This window comes from Pollachius pollachius, assembly GCF_949987615.1.
Source record: "Pollachius pollachius genome assembly, chromosome: 6".
Classification (NCBI taxonomy): domain Eukaryota; kingdom Metazoa; phylum Chordata; class Actinopteri; order Gadiformes; family Gadidae; genus Pollachius; species Pollachius pollachius.
In genome coordinates this window covers 13,156,356-13,176,698 of record NC_136939.1, presented here as the reverse complement: position 1 = coordinate 13,176,698, position 20,343 = coordinate 13,156,356, and the positions used below count along the sequence as shown (strand labels likewise).

The 20,343-nt window shown below is 43.7% G+C and overlaps 1 protein-coding gene across 1 annotated transcript; it reads left to right on the top strand.

The window, feature by feature from the left end:
* Positions 1 to 797: 797 nt before the first annotated feature.
* Positions 798 to 16,438, top strand: rsf1b.1 (remodeling and spacing factor 1b, tandem duplicate 1). Its single transcript, XM_079738701.1, has 16 exons — positions 798 to 1,100; positions 2,326 to 2,417; positions 2,780 to 2,872; positions 3,208 to 3,413; positions 3,777 to 3,889; positions 4,615 to 8,474; positions 8,607 to 8,891; positions 9,145 to 9,249; positions 9,680 to 9,759; positions 9,866 to 9,920; positions 10,011 to 10,123; positions 10,491 to 10,558; positions 10,953 to 11,172; positions 12,262 to 12,479; positions 12,944 to 13,123; positions 13,278 to 16,438. Exons 1-16 carry the CDS (start codon positions 947 to 949, stop codon positions 13,796 to 13,798), a joined length of 6,363 nt encoding a protein of 2,120 aa, XP_079594827.1. The 5' UTR covers positions 798 to 946; the 3' UTR covers positions 13,799 to 16,438.
* The last annotated feature ends 3,905 nt before the right edge of the window (positions 16,439 to 20,343 follow it).

Below are 20,343 nucleotides of genomic sequence, written 5' to 3'. Positions count from 1 at the left end.
GAGTGTGAGATAATGTGATTTCTCTGACTTTTTCTAGGCGCTCCGGCACACTCTGCTGGCTATTAGGGGAACTTCTCTCAAAACCCTTTTTATAGTTCAGCGGCAATTCAAAGAACAAGATTGGAGAGGTTCGGGACAAATTTGTATGCACGGTTAATTTGGTACTACCTGTACCAAGTTATATCTGTAGCAAATGAACCCACCTGTACCTATAGATATGGATCTAACTATGTCTATAAGCAGGTGGATATTTAATTACATTAATATTCGGAAGCCATTATGGAGAATAATAGCCTACATATTATAGGAGGCTAGTTTTTTCTATATTCGATTAAACTACTCTGGTGGGTTGAGGAACATCTGAAATTGTCATAAATACTTCACTATGGATCTCTCCAAAAGAGATGCAAGTAAGTATCATTAGTCACTGATGATACCTAATTGCTTCTCGTCTCATTCCAATGATGATCAGTGGCACGGGACAAGAACCCGCTGCATGGCTTCATCTAATAACAACCATGTCATTAGTTACATATGAATAACCACAAATATTGTTAATGCATGCTATGGTGAAGTCTAGAATATATTGTTCAAACGAACAAACAAACAAACAAACACGTGAATTGATCATAAAAGTATTGTGTGTTTCGAAAGTAGACAAAATGTGTACACTAGATTCCTAATTTTAATCATGTTCTCCTGAGAGTAGAACCATCCCACACACACACAAACACGCACACACACCGGAATTCCTGCGAGACGCACGACAAAAAGACAGCGCAAATTAACACTAACGAGGATGATCTTTCCCCGCGCATACTCGTTTGTTTACATTCGCACATTTCACCGCAAAGACCTCTGGGCCACTATTCCGTCCGACGCGTTGTATTGTGGGCAGCAGCCAGTGGTCCTATGAGCTCGGCGTCTTGCTCCTCCGGTGGAAAAGATGGCTGCTTCGGCGGCAACGTCGAGCCCTCTCCCCGGTTTAAGCCCAAGTTACGCCGTGATATGCTCCTTTCTGGAGCGGTACGGCGCCTTGCTGGATTTACCGGAGCTCACCTTCACGCAGCTGGAGCGATATCTCCAGGACACGTCCTCAGGTAGAGCAGGCGGAGAACTAAAGTGCTATGGGGGATGAGAGTCTACACACCATTGCATGAACGATGTTGCTATCGTGCTAGCGGGCTAAGCGCTAGCCAGTTGTGTTATTGTGTGGTTTCTGACATGGTTGTGTGTTTAAATTGGATGTAATCGTGCCGAACATCTTTTAATCGAAAGAATATTCGAGGGGGATGCCCGTTGTGTAATAATTAACAGTTTAGCTGCTAATTCATGTGCGTTTTTCGTGCAGTTAGGAGCTTTAAATGCATGTTGTTTTACAGGCAGCCTTTATCTGCTCTCGAACTGGTTGTGATACAGCGAGAAAGAAATGTGCGATCTATAGTGGAGTGGGGATGGTGCGGACGAAATGTGCCCTTGTGGATTTTGTTGCAATTGTGGTTCTTAGTGATCTGTCGAAATCCTCCACATTGCATGCGTTGTGCAAGCAATTAAGCACTTTATTTACAGTTACAATATTTTGGCATTTCGTGGTCGCGCATGCGTACTCGGAACCCCAGACTTCCTGATTATTTTGTAATTACGCTTCGCGCAGCAAGCAAGTCCTTTCAAACTAATTGGCGGAGTGTATCCCACTTCCACGTGTGTTCAGCAGCACTGCTGGGTTTTTAAAAATAAATCGATTTTGTGGTTCTCTGTTTTCCAAAGCGCTATTCTCGGAGGCCATCTTAAGGAATACGATACAGAGCCCTGACAATTTACGTTCTCAGAAACTTCCACTTCTTTAAGAATATAGCCTGTTCAAGCGAAGGCGTTTTAAATGCCTTGTTCATTATAAAACTAAAACAATTATATAAAATAGGAATACTTTTAATATATCAAAGTATGGTTTTACAAGACTAACAATTAGTCATTTAACAAATCATGTTTCCTATATCATGTAAAATGTTTAATTCTCACATTAAAACGAAAGAAATTGCACCTGAAGATAAAGTAATGATTTCCTAATTGTTTTTGTACATTTTGTTTAAAAGGAAACCAGCGGTTGTTATTGTGTGCTTAATAATGTTAAATTTATCATGTTTAGTTAATAATATTAAGCTAATAACGTAAGACTATAACCAAATGAAAATAAGGTTAACAAAATGTGAATACGTTAATAACTAAACAATATGAGGGCTCGTTTCCCATCCTATTGGTGATTCCCTATGTCACCATAAATGCACAGGAGACATAACTTATTTTTCTCCAATGCAAATCCAACAGTTCCTAAGCTTCTGGTGGACCTTCACATGAAACTGCTGAGGAAGATCGGCAAGTCGGTGTCAGCTGAACGATGGGAGAAGCATCTTGTAAAGGTAAGCAATTGGTTTGCGTGCCGCTGAATCTGAACTAGCAAGTCTGTTTGCTCAATTTTAAGATTAGGATGGTTAATAGGCTTATTTGTTACTGCATTCCAAGGCAATGCATTTGATTGTCATGACAATGTATTCAAATTGTTACGCCTACTTCATAATACATTCTATCTGAAGTGTATTTTCAGTTTAAAATTGTTGGTTTATTTGTTTTTTGTTTCAAATTGAAGTGACATTTCTCCGGTCGATTGTCCAGACATCTTTGTTTGGTCAATGCTTTAATTTAATCCTGATTTCTTATTTTTTTTTAACGTTTTTCAACGTTATGTTAATTAAATGTACTCTAACTACTGTGTGTCTTACAGTTGTGTCAGGATATCAACACTACATGGGCATGGGAGCTTGAGGAAAACGGATACAAAGACATGTCTGTGGAGTGCAAGACAGCAATTCTTAAAGTGAGTGAGGCGTATAGATTCTCCATTCAAACTAACAAATTTGAAAAAATGCAAAAAATCAACCACAGATTTGCAAGATCCTATGACAAATACTACTCATAAGGTAATCTGTGACAAGGCTATGTCCTGCTGGCATTTGTTCTAATATTTCAATGTTGTATTTAATACTGCTGCAGCTTTGACATTTATCCCTTTGAGTTGTTATGTACATATCATTTTATAAATGTATATGTAAATGGGACTTTTTTAGCTTCAGTACAGTCCAGTTATTTCACAGTATTAATCGCCAAGATTTCCCATCAGACTAAACCTACTTTTTTGTATTTTTCCCACAGTATTTGTGTGAATGCCAATTTGATGACAATGTTAAGTTCAAGACCGTCATCAATGATGAGGATCCAGATAAAATGCGTCTGCAGCCAATTGGTCGAGACAAGGACGGCCAGATGTACTGGTACCAACTGGACCAAGAAAACAACGTGCGCGTCTATCTGGAGGAGCAGGACGACCTGGACGGGTCCTCTTGGAAGTGTATTGTTAGGTAGATAGAAACATGCTTTTCCCCCCCAATGATTTTAAGCAATGTTGATGTTTCATCCTCCCATTGCTGTACAACACCATTTAATTTACAAGCAGCATGCCAGACAAAGCTTTTGCAATTTCCTTTCCTGATTGGTGTAATAAGAGCAGAGTGATGTGATTTGCTAATCACATTTCATTTCTTGGTATTTAGTTTGACGTGCTCCATTGTCTCAAAGATCACCAATATGAGTCCATCAAAAACCGTAATTGCAATATTACAACAGACATTGTGTTGTTCCTCAGTTTAGGATTATGGTTTACATGTTCTATGCACTCTCAAAGCCAGCTGTTCACTAATGCTTTGTGATTGGTTAATTCACAGAACCAGACATGACCTGGCCCAGGTTGTAGCTTTACTGAAGACCCAGATTGACCCTGAACTGTTGGCCAAAGAGAAAGAGGCTAGTGCTGCAGAAGGAGGGGAGAAAAACGATGGTAAGTTTTGGAATAGTCATACAGTGCCATTCAGTAACGCTCTCATTTAGTGTTTAATTTTCTAATTTTCGTCATTCTTTTGTCATGTTCTGTATTTGTTTTTTCTCTCATTTAGTGTTTTAATTTTCTAGTTTTCGTCATTCTTTTGTCATGTTCTGTATTTGTTTTTTTTAAACAACAAAAACCTCTAAATGTTTAACACACCCCAAAATCTAACTCCTTAGATTTGGGGTGCTTTTACATCGGAGGTGTTACACTGATACTTCAGTTAGTTAAGGTTGGTCGGAGCACTCAAACTTGAACTCTGTTGTGTTCAATCACGTTCAATGTGCTGTTCATAATATGCACATGCAATAAACGTCCAGAGAATGGTGACAACTGTACCTCTTTACCCACACAGATAATGCATTTGATATGTTTCCATTTTAGTCACATTGTTTTTTTTATTGAAAGAGGGATTTCGATATATGTATCCACGCTTTCTGGAAGACAGTGACACCACAACAAACTTCCCAAACAAATTACAACGTAGATTGCTCAAACGTCGGGTTTGCACATTTTGGAAGCCTTTTAGGGGAAATGAACAGCATTTTACAAATGAGTCACTGGTTAGGACCAAATTAAACCAACTATAGGTGTGAATTTGTCAATACAGCTTGAAGGTTAAATAAGTATATCCGTGTATGCGTGTTTATTTGCATTATCTGTCTTTTAAATAATTTCAGATGGATTAAAAAAGTCTGAGGACGTAACAACTGATGAGGAAGACGCCAAAGACCCATCGAGCACCATCTCAATAAAAACTGAGAGCAGTGAAACACAGCTGCAGAAAGACGACACAAAATCTGAAGTACCTGAGGCCAAATCCCCCCTAAATGGCCATTGCAAAAATGAATCAGAACCTGTCGACCAATCAGACAAAGCCATTTCAAACAGCAGAGTCATTGTAAATGAACAGGCTATCAAAGAAGAGCCCATGGAGGTAACAGAGAATAAAATCAAGGAACCTGTTCCATTTTCTGAGGTTGTATGTACTAAACCAAAATCTGAACCAGGCGACCAGATCCGAAGAAATGCCATTGAAGAACACCAGCGGTCACTCAAGAATGACCAGCAGGCCAAAATCCCTCTGAAAAAAAGAGGGATGAAACTTAGCGAGGATTTTGACAAAAACAGTGGGACTAATATTATCATTCAATGCCCACCCATTACCAATTTCAAAGATGCTGCAAAGGTGGTAGGGACATCAGGAGAGAAATTGGGCGAAAAGGATCATGTGAATGGAAACGCCAATCTCACTGTCAACAAAGATTTACAGTGTGAATCCAGTAGCAAAGAGCAACAGCTGGCACAAAGTTTAAGTGTTAGTAAAATCATTGAGGACAGAAACAAAGAGGTGACATCAGCAGAGGACGTTAGACTTGGAGAGAAAAGGAAAGGCTCTACTCTAGACAATACATCCACAGAGCAGCAAGGCTCATCAAGTCAGTTGAGTCTGAGGCAAGGAATTAAGTCTTCCTTGCCTCTAACAGAAGGGCCTCCAGCTCCATCTAAGGATTTAAATGTCACACTTTCAAAGTCATCTGACCACATAGAGCTTAGCAATACAGACCATTCTAAATCAGTCGATGTACCAGTAGGTAAAATGGTTGTAAATACAGAAACCGACGTGAATCATAAAACGGAGTCATCATTTGCAGTCTGTTCCAGCGGCCCTAACAATTCTAAAGAAAATATTATCTCGAAAGACGAGGATACGCTGAAGATGGACTCAAAAAATGCTGCCAGTGTTGACATTAAGACAGACAAATCACATGATGCAGAAAACCACTACTTAACCACTACTGCAAAAACTGCAGTAACAACATCTGAGAAAGCTAGTGTCCAAGAAAAGAAAGACACTGTACCTGAGGAGGACCGAAAAAAAGAAACCAAGTCTCAAAAAAAAAAGCTAAATGATGGCGCAGAGACCCGTGATGGCATTTCAAAGTCAAAGGAGGTAGATTTGGAAGCTAGTGATGATGCATCAAAGCCAATGGAGGTAGATTCCAAGGCTGGTGATGATGGGTCAAAGCCAATGAAGGTAGATAACAAGGCTTGTGTTGATGTATCAAAGCCAATGGAGGTAGATTCCAAGGCTGTTGATGTATCAAAGTCAGAGACAAGTGCTCCAATTAAGGCGAAAGAGGGAAGCCAAACTGAAATAAAAATGAAGAAGGCTGATCAAGACATCAAGAAACCATTAAATACGCCAGAAAATAAAATGATATCCAAGCATTCTGAAAAAAATCGGACACCGTCTGCAGATAAACATGAATCGATGCCGGACCAACCGTCTAAAGTTGACAAATCCTTGTCTACTTGTAATCCCCCTCATGAGGGTGAGAAGGTGTCCAGCAAGGAGAGTGAGAAGGCGTCCAGCAAGGAGAGTGAGAAGGCGTCCAGCAAGGAGAGTGAGAAGGCGTTCAGCAAGGAGAGTGAGAAGGCGTCCAGCAAGGAGAGTGAGAAGGCGTCCAGCAAGGGGGCTGACAAGGCGGGTAGCAAGGAAAGCGACATGTTGGTTAGTAGGGAGAGCGAGAAGGTGGCTAGCAAGGAGATTCACAAGGCTTCTGCCAAAGAGAGTGGGAAGGCAGTTAGTAAGGAGAGTGACAAGGCGACTCCCAAGGAGAGTGACAAGGCGACTCCCAAGGAGAGTGACGAGGCGACTCCCAAGGAGAGTGACGAGGCGACTCCCAAGGACAGTGACGAGCCGACTCCCAAGGAGAGTGACGAGGCGACTCCCAAGGAGAGTGACGAGGCGACTCCCAAGGAGAGTGACGAGGCGACTCCCAAGGAGAGTGACGAGGCGACTCCCAAGGAGAGTGACGAGGCGACTCCCAAGGAGAGTGACGAGGCGACTCCCAAGGAGAGTGACGAGGCGACTCCTAAGGAGAGTGACAAAGTGGCAAGCAAGGAGAGTGAGAATGTAGCTAGCAAGGGGGGTGAAAAGGCATCCGCCGAAAAGGGTAAGATGGTAGTTAGAAAGGAGAGTGACAAGGTAGCTGGCAAGGAGAGTGACAAGGGGACTAGTAAGGGATGTGATAAGGTGGAAAGCAAAGAGAGTGAGAAGGCAGCTAGCAAGGGCGACAAGGCTTCCGTTAAAAAGAGTGAGATGAAAGCTAGCAAGGAGAGTGACAAGCTAACGAGCAAGGAGAGAGAGAAGGCTTCTAGCAAGGACAGTCAGAGTGTCTCCACCAAAGACTGTGTGAAGGCTGTTGCCAAGGAGAGTGAGAAGGCTGTTGCCAAGGAGAGTGAGAAGGCTGTTGCCAAGGAGAGTGAGAAGGCTGTTGCCAAGGAGAGTGAGAAAACTGTTACCAAGGAGAGTGACCACAATGCTAGCAAGGGGGATGAAAAGGTTTCCACCAAAAATAGTCAGATGGCAGCTAGCAAGGAGAGTGTGAATGCCTCCGCCAAAGAGAGTGAGAAGGCAGCTAGCGAGGACTTTGATAAAATCGCTAGCAATGAGAGTGACAAGGCAGCAAGCAAGGGGGGTGAAAAAGCTTCTGCCAAGGAGAGTGACAAGGTAGCTAGCAAAGAGAGTGACAAGGACGCTAGCAAGGCCAGTGAGAAGGCTGTTGTCAAGGAGAGTGAGAAGGCTGTTGTCAAAGAGAGTGAGAAGGCTGTGGCCAAGGAGAGTGACCAGTCTACTAGAAAGAAAAATGACAAGGCGGCTGGCAAAGAGAGCGACAAGGAAGCTAGCAAAGAGAGCGACAAGGCTTCCTCCAAGGAGAGTGAGCCGACTGCCAAGAAGAAAACTGACAAGGCTTCCAGCAAGGAGAGTGAAAAGTTTGTTACCAAGGAGAGTGAAAAGGTTGTTACCAAGGAGAGTGAGAAGGTTGTTACCAAGGAGAGTGAGAAGGTTGTTACCAAGGAGAGTGAGAAGGCTTTTGCCAAGGAGAGTGAGAAGATCTCTTCCAAGGTGAGTGCCCAGACGGTTAGCAAAAAGAGTGATCAGGCTGCTAGCAAGAAGGGTGAAAAGGCTTTTGCCAAGGAGAGTGATGAGGCTGCCAGCCAGGAGATGGACCAGGATGTGGATAAAATCAAGCCTGAAAATGACAGTCGAGACAAGGAGAGCAAAAAGAGCGCTGCTACAGAGAAGCCTGATGAAGATGTCACAACTACCAGCAAGGTTGATCGACCGGACGGCTCCAAAGCGTTGGACAGCGACCCCCGCATGGCCAATGAGGAAGAGGAATCCACAAAGCAGAAAGAAGACTCGGACAGCGAACCGCTGCAAAAGGTCAGACGAGGGGGCGCACGGACGAAGGCCAAGCCTCGTAGACGGGTCAAACACCAGATTGAGGAGAAACCGGCTGATTCCGAGTCCGACAGCAACATGAGGCGGTCCCTACGACGGTCAGCCCGGATCTCCAGACCAACTGAGAAGGTGGTGGAGAGACGGCACACCGAACCCTCGCCTGAGAAGCTTGGAGATAAGGAGAAAGAGGGGGGAGAAGAGGAAGAGGAAGAAGATGAGGAGGGGAAGCTGGTTGGTAGTAAACCAAAAGAGAAGAAGGTTGACCAAGAGGGCCAGTCAAAATCAAAAGTAAGTTAACTCTTACTCAAAGCATCCTAGAAAACTGCCTGTAGAAGCTCACTCTGTATGTAATATACAATATGCTCTCTGGGGAGTGTGGAAACAAATGATTTAAAATGGGCGTACTTGTTTTTTTTCCAGGGGAGAAAGCGTCGAAAGATCCAGTGGTCACGGGCGCGGCGCAAAAAGAAAGGCTCCGGGGATGACGACAGTTCCAAGGGCAGTGGTGAGGCATCCAGCGAGGAAGAGGAGACGGAGGCGGAGCAAGAAGACAGCGACGAAGACTACAAGGTTGAGCGGGGCAAGAAAAGAAGGAGAGGCAACCGGGAGAGACGGAGCTCCGACTCCTCCACCTCCTCCGATGACGACCTCCCGCCCAACGATGACCCCTGCAAGCAATGTGGCTTGCCCAACCACCCTGAGCTGGTGGGTCCAGCCGCTCTCCCTCTCACTAGTAACACCCATACTGAAATTGATGGATAATAAAACTTATTTGAGTTTGTCAACACATTTCCTCGTTTAGATTCCACTGACCTCAATAGTTACTAAGGTTTTAAGCCGTTATGGTCAACGTGGGATTTTTTTTATTTTGGTGTTTAGATTTGGTTGTTCATTGAACGTACATCCTCCCGCTTATCGGTAGCCTTCCACTCACCACTGCCTACCATTTCCCTCCCAGATCCTGCTGTGCGACTCCTGCGACAACGGCTACCACACGGCGTGCCTGCGCCCCCCTCTCATGATCATCCCTGATGGCGAGTGGTTCTGCCCCCCCTGCCAACACGTACGTAGATGGAGACACAGTGTTTGCGATGGGTCGACTATAGTGTAGTGTTGGGGATGACTCGATCCACTTCTTGGTCAAAAGGAAATATAGTCCTTTTTAAAAGAAAATGGCAAATATTGCCCCCCCCCCCCCCCCTTTCCAAACCGGCAAATATTTTGTTTGAGAAATGCAAATATTAGTTATTTTTCAGATATAATAGATTAAGTCAGATACATGTTATGAAATGGTATTTTCTTTGTGTTTAGGCGAATGAAAAAATATTTCATAACTTGCATTTTTTTTCTTTGGTCTTTAGATATGTCAGTGACCACATGATCAATTATTAATGCATTAAAAATAAATCTAGATTTGACAACAATGAAAATAATTGTAGCCTGGCAAGGTACATCTGAAAGACCTAACCCTCTGGGGTCCCTCCACCTTGCAGAAGCAGCTCTGCGACAAACTAGAAGAGCAGCTGTTGAACCTTGACACTGCATTGAAAAAGAAGGAACGTGCAGAAAGAAGGTGAGGCCCTGCCAAATCTCTGTTGCTATTATAGCATGTGGGTGGAATTGAGGTCAAAGAATCACAATAAGAATGTATTTGACTACAACATCTGATGTTTTTGTAGGAAAGAGCGTTTGGTGTACGTTGGAATCAGTGTGGAAAACATAATCACGCCTTCTGTAAGTACTCCAAGCGGTTGTACCTTCCAAATACGCTCAAGTTGTTATTCTTGCCACACTTGACTGTAACCTTTCTCTTTGTCTTCCAAGGCTGAGGTGGAGGAAGTCAAGGAAGAGCCAATTATCAAGGAGAAGAAAGAGGTGAAGCGAAGCAAGAGCTGGGGTCGTAGGTCGACGCGGGCCAAGAAATCCATAAGCTACAGGTGATTTAACAAATTTGTTATCATGATCAAAACCACATTTTAAATGTTATTTTAAAAGGTTTATGCACATAATTTACGCCCTTAACGTACAAAATCTGTTTAGTTACCAATGTTGGATATTTCAGAATTCTGCCACGACAAAAATATAACATTTTTTGGGCGCAAGGAGAAATAAAATTAGGGCATCAGGTTTATTCATTTCCACAATATATAATGTATAATAAGGTGCATTGAAACACGTACATCAGGAAAAACTTTTTCCTGATAAAGTTACGATACAGTAAGCAGGTACTATGCAATAGTGTAACGGTGTTGAACAAAAATGAACCCAGTATCTTTTTTAATGTCTTTATTATTCTCTTCACAGGTTTGACGAGTTTGATGAGGCCATCGAGGAGGCAATCGAAGAGGACCTCAAAGAAGCCGAGGGCGGAGGTAGGAAGAGCTAAATATGCCAGTGTTCACTACCAAAAATCCCCTTATTACCATCAACCTAATCTGGGATCCAGCGGTCCCACTATGTTATAGCCATCTAGGGGGAGATGGCACAGAGCCTTGGCCTGGAACCAAAATTTGAAAGGGGCGGAGTTACACAAGACTTTGGACTTGTGCTGCTGAACTTGTGTTACTGTTAATAGCCAATTAGGCGCTTACAGATCCCCACCTCCTGCATCTTAATTGGTCGAAAAATGAACGTGAAGCAAAAATAAAGTGTAAAGCTCCGTTCACTATGGATCCTAGAGTATTTATTCATTTGTCTGTTTTGCGAGATCACCCACCTCAACCTGCTTCACAACTCACAACCCCCTTCTACCCCACTTGCTCACAGGGGCCGGCCGGGGCAAGGACATGGCCAACATAACGGGCCACAGCCGAGGGAAGGACATATCCACCATCCTGCAGGCGGGGGAGGGCCAGGAGAACGGCCAGCCGCCGCCGCCGCCCACCACGGGCCAGCGCAGGAAAAAGCGCCGGCGCCTCAACGACCTGGACAGCGACAGCACAGTGGACGAGGAGGAGAGCGAGGACGAGTTCCGCCTCAGCGACAGGTACGAGCCAGGAGCGTTCACGCTGCACACGCACACACGCACGCACATGCGCAGTGCACACACACAAAAAAGCACTCGTACACACCTGCAGTGCATACCAAACTGATGCATTTTTGGTTTTAACATAATTGAAAAGTGTGCTCTCAATATCTGTTCAACTGTGAGGGCAAAACATACATACACCACGCTTTTAATAACTAGACCAAAAGTATTGTGTTTTTAGATCAGGAATGCTCCGGAGTGCTTAAACTTTATGACCACATTGTGTGTCCTCAGCGGTCGAGTTGTAAAAAAAACCCAGGGGGAATGGTTGATTTTAACTTTTAGGGACAGATCATTTGTGCTGATAACAGCGCATATGGTGGGCGACCAACAGTGTGATAATTATCATTATTAGTAGTAGTATTATTATTATATTATATATTTTATCACCCAAAACGCAGCTCATCGGATGCATCACACGATTCGAGGCATGCATCACTTTCAACGATTTTAAAAACTGATTCTTATTTTTTTTTTCAAAAATGCATTCGGCAGAGAAGGGAGACTAGCATTGCTCACGGGTTGGAATGAAAGGGAGAAAAGGGGACAGAGTTGTCTGCGGAAGCGATGTCTGAGATGCAGAGACAGCTTCACGCTACCAGTGTCTGTCTCGTACGGTGTGGAATGAGAGCTCGTGAAGGCACTATTGCGCAAGTACGCAGGCGCAATAACATACTGCCCGAGAATGCAGTGTCGCTGTCAAATCTGTCCCTGAGAAAAGTAACGTTGCGCCGAATTGAAAAAGGAAACCGCGATAATGAAATAGCGGTAATATTTCCACATTAATTGATAAAATAACAGGGGATGGGAAGGGGGGATGGCTGTTTCAGAAGGGGGATGATTTTGATCATTTTAATTCCAAAGGGGGATGCCATCCCCCCTCATCCCCCCTCAACTCGAGTGCTGTGTGTCCTTGATATTATAGCATTATGATAATGTTAAGTAGAGCAAATGTCTAAGAAGGCATAAGTACAGTATACAATAGTAAAAAAAGAATGAGCATCAGTGTGCCCGCCCCAGTAACCCGGCGGCGTCCCGTTGCCTTAGCTCTGAGGAGGAGGAGTTTGTGGTGACGGACCAGGAGGGCGAGAGCGAGGCCGCCGACTCCCACGACAGTGACTTTGCCAGCGGGGGCGGGTGCCGCAAGGTGGCCCGGCCCCGGAAGGTCCCCAAGCAGAGACGCAGTGCCCGGCGCCGCCGCCGGCCCCGCGGCTACTCGGACGACGAGGAGGAAGAGAGCGATGAGGATGAAGAGGAGGAAATCGGTACGCATGTGTTTATGATTAAAAAAAAATCTGATTTGTATCTTATCGCAACGTCATAGTCTCGTGCGTAGGGGGTTGATTTCTCAGTCAAAAGGTTGTGGGTTCCACGCGCTACTGTAAGATTTGGATAAAATTGTTTAATGGTTGAGACATTTTGGTACCAAGTTTGCAAACCATATTGTGAAATTATAGTATTTCTATTGAATCAGTGGTGACTGTAACTTTCCTACAGTTTCTGCTTAAAATTATGTGATTCGGTTGATGAAATGCTACATTTTAAGGACGGTATTTTAAATGTCTTGGCCTTAATGAATGCAACGTGATGATGGGCCCTGCAAGGAATATTATACGCACACAAACATTCTAAGATGACCCATGGAAGATGTTACTATTAGTAGTTTTTTATTTTAAATATTGGGATTGGTAAACATATAGTCTTATGGAGGTTTTGTTTGTTGTCGTAGCGACGGCGGGCTCCAGCGAGTACAGCGACAGCGACCTGGACGTAAGCATGCGGAGGTCGCGCCGCAGCCTCAAGAGGAAGGTGAACTACCGTGAGACGTCCGAGTCGGACGGCTCCAAGGCCAGCACCAACCGGGACAAGATGAAGTCCCGCCGGCCGGTGACCAGCTCGGACAGCGACGGTCAGTCACTCCCTAAGCGCGGATACTACTTTTAAATGTATTGTAGTAGTACTAGTATGCATGGATTTAAATGTCTCCGGTGTGAATACCAGGGTGCAAATAGGCCCGCTAATAGGAGAACCTGAGTCCTAACGGCGCTGCCTTGCCTCTACAGCGAGCGACTCGGAGGAGGAAAAGAAGAAGGGGAAGGGGAAGGGCAAGCGGCGAGCCGAGTCCCCAGCCGCCCGCTCCCTCAAGCGCAGGCGACTGGCGGTCAAACGGCGGCGGACATCGGACGACTCTGACGGTGACTCTGACGACTCGGGATCTTCGGAGGAAGACCGCCCGGTCCGCAAGCGCGTAAACCGCATCGCCTCGGACGACTCAGACGAAGAGGAGGAGTCAGCGGGGGTTGGGGGGGAGAAGAAGGCGACGGAGAAGGAGGCGGGCGGAGCAGCGACGAAGGGGCCCCTCACCACCGCCCCCTCGTCAGACTACAGCCTGGCCGCTAACGGACCGGGCCCCGTGAAGGGCCTTGAGGGTCTGGGTCCCCTGGAGCCCAAGACCATGGCGGCGGCCACCGCGGCGCCCAACGGCCTGGCCCCCCAGGAGATGGCGCCACCGGAAGAGGACGAGGACGACCTGTTGGGGGTCACGGACCTGGTGGACTACGTTTGCAATAGCGAGGACTTGTAAATCAAGAGTAGAGAAGGAAGGAAACGTAGAGGGGTTGGGGGGAAAGATGTACTTTTCATTTTTTTTGTGGTATTGTATTTTTATATTGCTTAACTTTATGAACGACGTTCCTCTGTCCGAGGAGCACTGTGCCCCCCCCCCCGTCGGTCCACTCCTCTCCGTATGGGATTCAAAACTGTCCCCCCCTCCCAACCCAAGCCAAGCACTGCTTTACCTCAGTGTCCCAACAGTCGAGTCGTGTGACCTAAATAGTTTGGCTATATTTTGCGCCACTCACTATCGCAACAAGAAATGACAAAAACAAGCCAGTCCTCTTCTCTTGCTGCCATTGGTTGTGTTCTCATTGTGATCTCATGTTTGTTACGTTGCCAGTGGTCCAGGGGTCTGTAGTCCTCTGCATGCCCAGGAGTAGGAAGTTCAGGGTGCACGCTACTCCGCTACGAAATGGATGATCATGGAGGTGAAGACGTGACGTTGACTCGTCAACAAAGAATACTCCATCCGTTTTTTTAATCTTTGGATATGATGATATGGTTTTAAAGTCAACCGCATTCCAATAATGATCTGGTTTTACGTACAAATTTTAGTTTTCTTTTCCTTTCTACAAACATTTAGCCATTTAAATCTAGATCTTTCCGCCAACTAAAAATATAAACTCTTGGCATTGTTTTTGTTCTCCATTATCTGTTAGTACGTACTAGTACTGTTTCTCATTCTATTCTATCTGTATGCTGGATAAGTTGGCTCGAACACCCAAAGGACTCTTGGGTACCACGGCTGATGTCTGTTGGCCTTAGACCACCACTAGATGGCAGTTGAGGCACGGTGTTGTCTTAAGTTGTCCCACGTGCAGAAGACAACATAGGACCACCAACAATACCAAGATCGACAGTGCGAATCGGACGTGCTTCCAACAACTTGCTCATTTGTTCTGTCGTGTTGCGGTACCATTCATATACCTATTCAAAGCCTGCCTGTCTGTGCAGGAAGGGTTGAATGTATATAAAGGACCAATTATTAGTGTAGAACTTGTCTCCCTGCCTCCACCCCATTACCCTGCTCCCTCCTCCAAAAGTGCTTAGTTTAGACTTTGTACATTGTATACATATATAATTATTTTTACATTTCTGTGCTGTCATTGAGGAGCGGTGCAATTCCCATATTTAGACGTGTCATAGAATCTGTAAAGGGAATGTTGTGCGTGGATAAAGTCACTCCCATTGGGACTTTATTTGGAGCTCATCCACTGTTGTGAAACAGTGGATGATGTTTTCATCGTTTCCTGTTTGAGTGTTTTTGCTTTGCCTTTGGGGGGTTGGGTCGTAATATATCCGTTATTTTTACCATTTGTGTTTTTATATCCCATCTGATAACTATAATGTATTTTTGTATATCTGGAACTTTGTTGTCGTCTCTTTTGGATCACCGTCTCCTCCTCTTTGCATCTTTCCTGTGTGTGGGTTCACCCACTCTCCGCATGTTATTTTTCCTCTTTGAATGCCCAGCTCCAAAATTCGACACTCCTTTGACTGAGTGGTGTATTTATTTAGAAATCCCTCTTTGCCTTCCATGAGTGTCTATGAAGTGTGATCCCTCTCAACGTTTCCTTTTTAAACTTCTGTAACGGTAGACTTAGGTGAGGCCGTCTGAGCCAATCATACACACAAACATAAAATAGTTCAATATATATATATCTGACATGTTTTCAAACAAATTACCCAGAATCCAATTCTGAGTAGTAGTTTGGTCAAGCAACCCTGTTAATCCACTGTTTCGGAACCAGTCTGTATATCTGTAGGTTTTGCTGTAATATATGTAGAGGTGTTTTATAATCACAAGAAAACAAATATATTGGGCAATTATTACAGATTGCATGAGATTTTATTATTTTTCTTTTGTAGGAACTTAATGTTTATACAGTTTTTTTGTAATCAAATCAGAAAACTGGCATGTTTGGATTTGTTTAGGATTTTATCCCCCCCCCCCCAACCTGTTGCATTATTACAAAGGGACATCAAAGGATATCTGATTTGCAGTGAAACTGCATTGGTAGGCATGATAAGCGATCGACGGCAAGTAAAAAAAACAACATACAGAATTGTCTCGTGAGGGATAATAAGTAGAATATCCTTGTAAATTAGTCTTGGCATGGTCTTCACAAAGGATAACCCAATCTTGTTCTTTGTTGATTTTCATACATCTATATCTATACTAGCTGTGGCCAAATCAATTTAACTGAAGCTAAATGAATGAAGTGTCGCGTGTTATTCACAATGCACGACATTAGTCTGACTGTGTATCTACTTTTAGATTATGTTGGAGAAAACAGTAGCAAATGATGGTGAGGGGTGTAGAGTTATGAGATGCTGGGAAGGATCCCTGGAGTGGGTTGTGTTTTACCCTCTATGCCACATACAGGTGGGGGAAAGTGGAGAGGTGGTGCCAAGGACTGAAGTGTTAAAGCGTTGCCTATTACCTCATCTCGAACCTGGGAGGAGAGACGTCCTTGTCTGTTATTTTGAACCTTGTAGATTGCTCATCGATGTTGCGTATGTCCTATAAATTTGTTTCGTTAACGTCACTATGTTATTTCTTATCCGATCTTGTACATTTGTCATAATAAAATGGGTTTAATCCTGACTCGCAGTTGGGATTTTTGTGGTGTTCAGTAACACTTAAAGGTTTAACAAATAATTGGTCATTTAATAAGATCTTAGCCTAAATTTTATATTCATTGAGTTATTTTAAATCTTTGATAAATAAGTGATCTCTCACAGTCTTTTTTATTATTGATTCAATCAATGCTTATTGATTGATAGGATCAAAGAAGGTTACAAAGTTCCCATTATGCAACAGACCCCATGATATGGCTTAATGTGGAATCTGCAGTATGACAGGAATCTGTCTTGTGTATGGTAGATCTATTTTCTTCCAACAGAAAACGAAGACCTAAATATAACTTTACTACTGACTGTTACTTCTTACGTAAGTTACTATAGCCAACACAGTGGTAGATAAGTAAATAGGGGAGCGTGTCTATGTTCCCCGGGTCCTATGTTCCCCTCTTTGTATGAGACTGTGGAACATAGGTCCCTTTTTTTAAAAAAGGGTCCTATCATAGGACTCCTATGTTCTCCAATATGTATGTGTTACTTTTTCCACCATTACTGCCAAATTTCATGGCAAATAGGTCTATGTAGGCCTACGGGCTATTTGACGCGCATTCGCAAACAGTGCCTTGGCGAGGAAAGGTTAGGTCAGGGGTGGCAAACCTGCAGGTCTCGAGCTGCATGCGGCTCTTCGGCTGCTCTGTTAATTATGTCACTTTACGGATACAGTATAGCCTACAAGACCAGACAGAACAAGGGAGACAACAAGTCTGACTGGACATACACAAAATACATCACATTAAAACTAGACACATGCGTTGATAGATAGATAGACAGCTAGAAAGATAATTAAATATGTTCTATTATTTGCCTTGCGGAGCCAGCCAATCCTGTGCTTGTATGCAAATTAGCCATGTGCGCCTAACACAAGAAAGAAGTAATGTTGAGAAGTCATGCTAAAAACGGATAGCAAGCGAAAACTAAACCAGACTGTATCAATCACATACTTTGGGTCCATTCTAACTTATGGTAAGAGGCTACTCTTTAAATCTTTGCAGTGACTGAATGTTGATAATAAAACGGATTGTTTTGCATTAGATGCGTGTGTGCGAGTGTGCGTGTGTCCTTTCCGGCTTCGGCATACTGCATGGTTACGAAGGCCTTGTGGTTAGTTGTAGTCTTAGTGAAGCAGCCTAGCCTTGGAGTTGGATAAGTTGGAGTGATTGTGTACGGGCGTGCGAGAGTGAGAGAGAGCACACCCGCCGTGGTGATATTTGGCTTGTTGTGGGCTGTCTGTCAGCATCCGCCGGGTTGAACGATGTGCTTTGTGTATGTGTTCAATGTACATCTGTCTGGTCGTATTTGCGTAGATTGATGGTTAAATAATGTCACCACGATCGGTTATACTTGCAGGCACTCATTTGCAAGTGCACTGATTGCGTGTGGCTAAGTTAGCCCATAGCTAGCATTATGCCTTCTATTTCTAGATCTTCTGACTAAGTTTACTGGTACGTACAGGGTGCGATTTGCCGGTGGGGATGGTGGGGATTATCCCCCCCTCTGGTTTACACGTCTTACCCTCTGCTGAATTATTTTTATCCTCGGTGGGGATAAAAATTATCCCCCCCACCCAAAGTATTTTCACCATTACATCGTAATAATTAACAACCAAAATACACAGGGTCCGTCTTCATTTTGAAACATTTTAAAATGTTTCTCAAAATTATCCCCCCCTCTGGTTTTTTCACAAATCGCACCCTGGGTAGTACGACATAATCGCTGTCGCTAGATATAAAGAAAACGTTCACTCGGTGCTATTCACTGACAGTAAAAATAAATAAAAGTTCAGGTAGACAGGTTCGAAATTATACTGCTGTGGGCCATCATACATGTTATTTGTGGTTCTTGCCACCTCTTAGACGCCATAGTTTTAGTACTAGGCTGAGGCTACCTTCCACCACGTCTCCCCAACGCGACGTCATCGCCGAATGGTGTTAGAAAACACCCGTTACTGCCAAAAACGACAAAAACTGGACTATTTTGGAGACATTTTATAAATGATACACATATTTTGAGTGCTTTATGTACCCATTAATCAAAACTTCCGGTTAACCTGCACGTAGGCCTTTAAAAGGTTAAAGACAGGTATTTAGCAGACGCTTTTACCCAAAGCGAAATGGGCTTGCAGCGGGGGCATTGAACCACGGTCTCCCAGATGTCATTCGGGGACGTTAACCACTGCTCCAAGTTGGAAACCTAGACTCTTTGCTCAGTGGTTAGAATTGGTCTCCCATGCCATGGGTGTGTTGTAGTTGATGGGGTGGCAGGTTCGAGACTTGTGAAGCCCTATGTTCCCACATTTCGAAGGATTTTATTTTCACTGAATTTTTTTAAAAAATGAGGCCCCAAGTTCCCAAAGCCCAATGGTCCCACAGCCCGATGTACCCACATTTCTGAGGATTTTTTCTTTTTTCACAGAAAAATTAGTCCCTATGTTCACATAACCAATATACAGGATAAAAAGTAAAAAATTCAAGTTCAAGTGCGCCACCCATCACTGTGGATGTTTCTTCGCCACCTGAAAGACCAGCTGCAGCTTGCTGAGGAGAAGCTGGAGATGGCAGACCGGGGTGATCCTCCCCCAATAAGGAGACGCAAGTGGAGGGAGTTGGAGGCCCATCTCCAGAGGCTCAGGGAGCAGTACATTGCAGGTCTCAGAGATCTGGCATCTTACTGGAAGGCTGTCAGCCGCAATGTTTTCCTGTAGGGTAAGGGAAAGGGCTTAGCCCCTCCTTATTTTGAGAAAAAAGCTAGAAGTTTTCAGTTTTGGGCCTGTTACTCTTTAATTCGTCACTGCCGGATTCAGAATCTTAATGTGTATATATATTTTTTCATGATACCTGTATTATTATTATTGTTCCTGTTAATATTTTAATTAATATTATTAGCATTTTATTTATTGTTATCTTGCAAAGTGTAGTCATTGTTCAGACCTTTTACTGGATGGGTTGCTTGCCTATGGAGTTGGAGCCCCATCTGCCTTCTTGAGATACCTATGTTGTGTTTTTCCTGTGTTCCCCTCCTGAAGTCCAATACAATACTAAGTTCACAATTTAATATGTTTGGTAAATAAAGTGTGCCAGTGTTTATTCAATAGATCAGCGACTTAATAGTTGCCGTTCTTTAGCCTATTAACGTACATGGTTATTGGTCGCTTTGTTTCTTTCTGATGAAGGTAGTTGGGTTCTCGTTCTGCCTTGATGTTACCTATTATATATATATTCACATTTGTATAGCACTTTATATCTGAAACAGATATTTATACATTTCATAAAGCACTCATATCTGAAACAGATCTAATTAAACAAATTAAATGAAACATTATTAGAGTTGAATGTATCATGACATTTTGTTTTAAACTCTCCGCAAGGGTGCACAATACAATGGAGAACAGGTAGGATAACAAAAGGAAAAAGCTAAGCCTCGATGCAAGACAATATGATTAGGGGTGGGAATATACAAACATGAGTATTCCTAGATTTAAATAGCCAAAAAATTAACTGCAAATTAACCAGAAAGTAGCTGCTGTGCAAATTCAAGTTTTGGGCTGCTTGAGCTAAGGTGGGCCATGCGACGGTAGGCCTGCTGGCCTTGCTGAGAGTCTACCGTAAAGATTGATAGATTGCGGGGCAACATAGGACCCCTTTTCCAGAAAAGGGGTCCTATGTTGCCCCGCAACAGTGGGGAACATACCCTTTTTCAGAAAAAGGTATGTATTGCTACAGGGGAACAAAGGAGCCTTTTGGGGAAAAATGCGGGAAATTGGAGCGGGGAACGAAGGATCCGGGGAACATAGGGATGACCCCAGTAAAAAGTTAGCCTTGGTTTTTCTCTAGTTCTTGCAGGTAGTAAGCACATGAGTTCACCTTTGTAGCA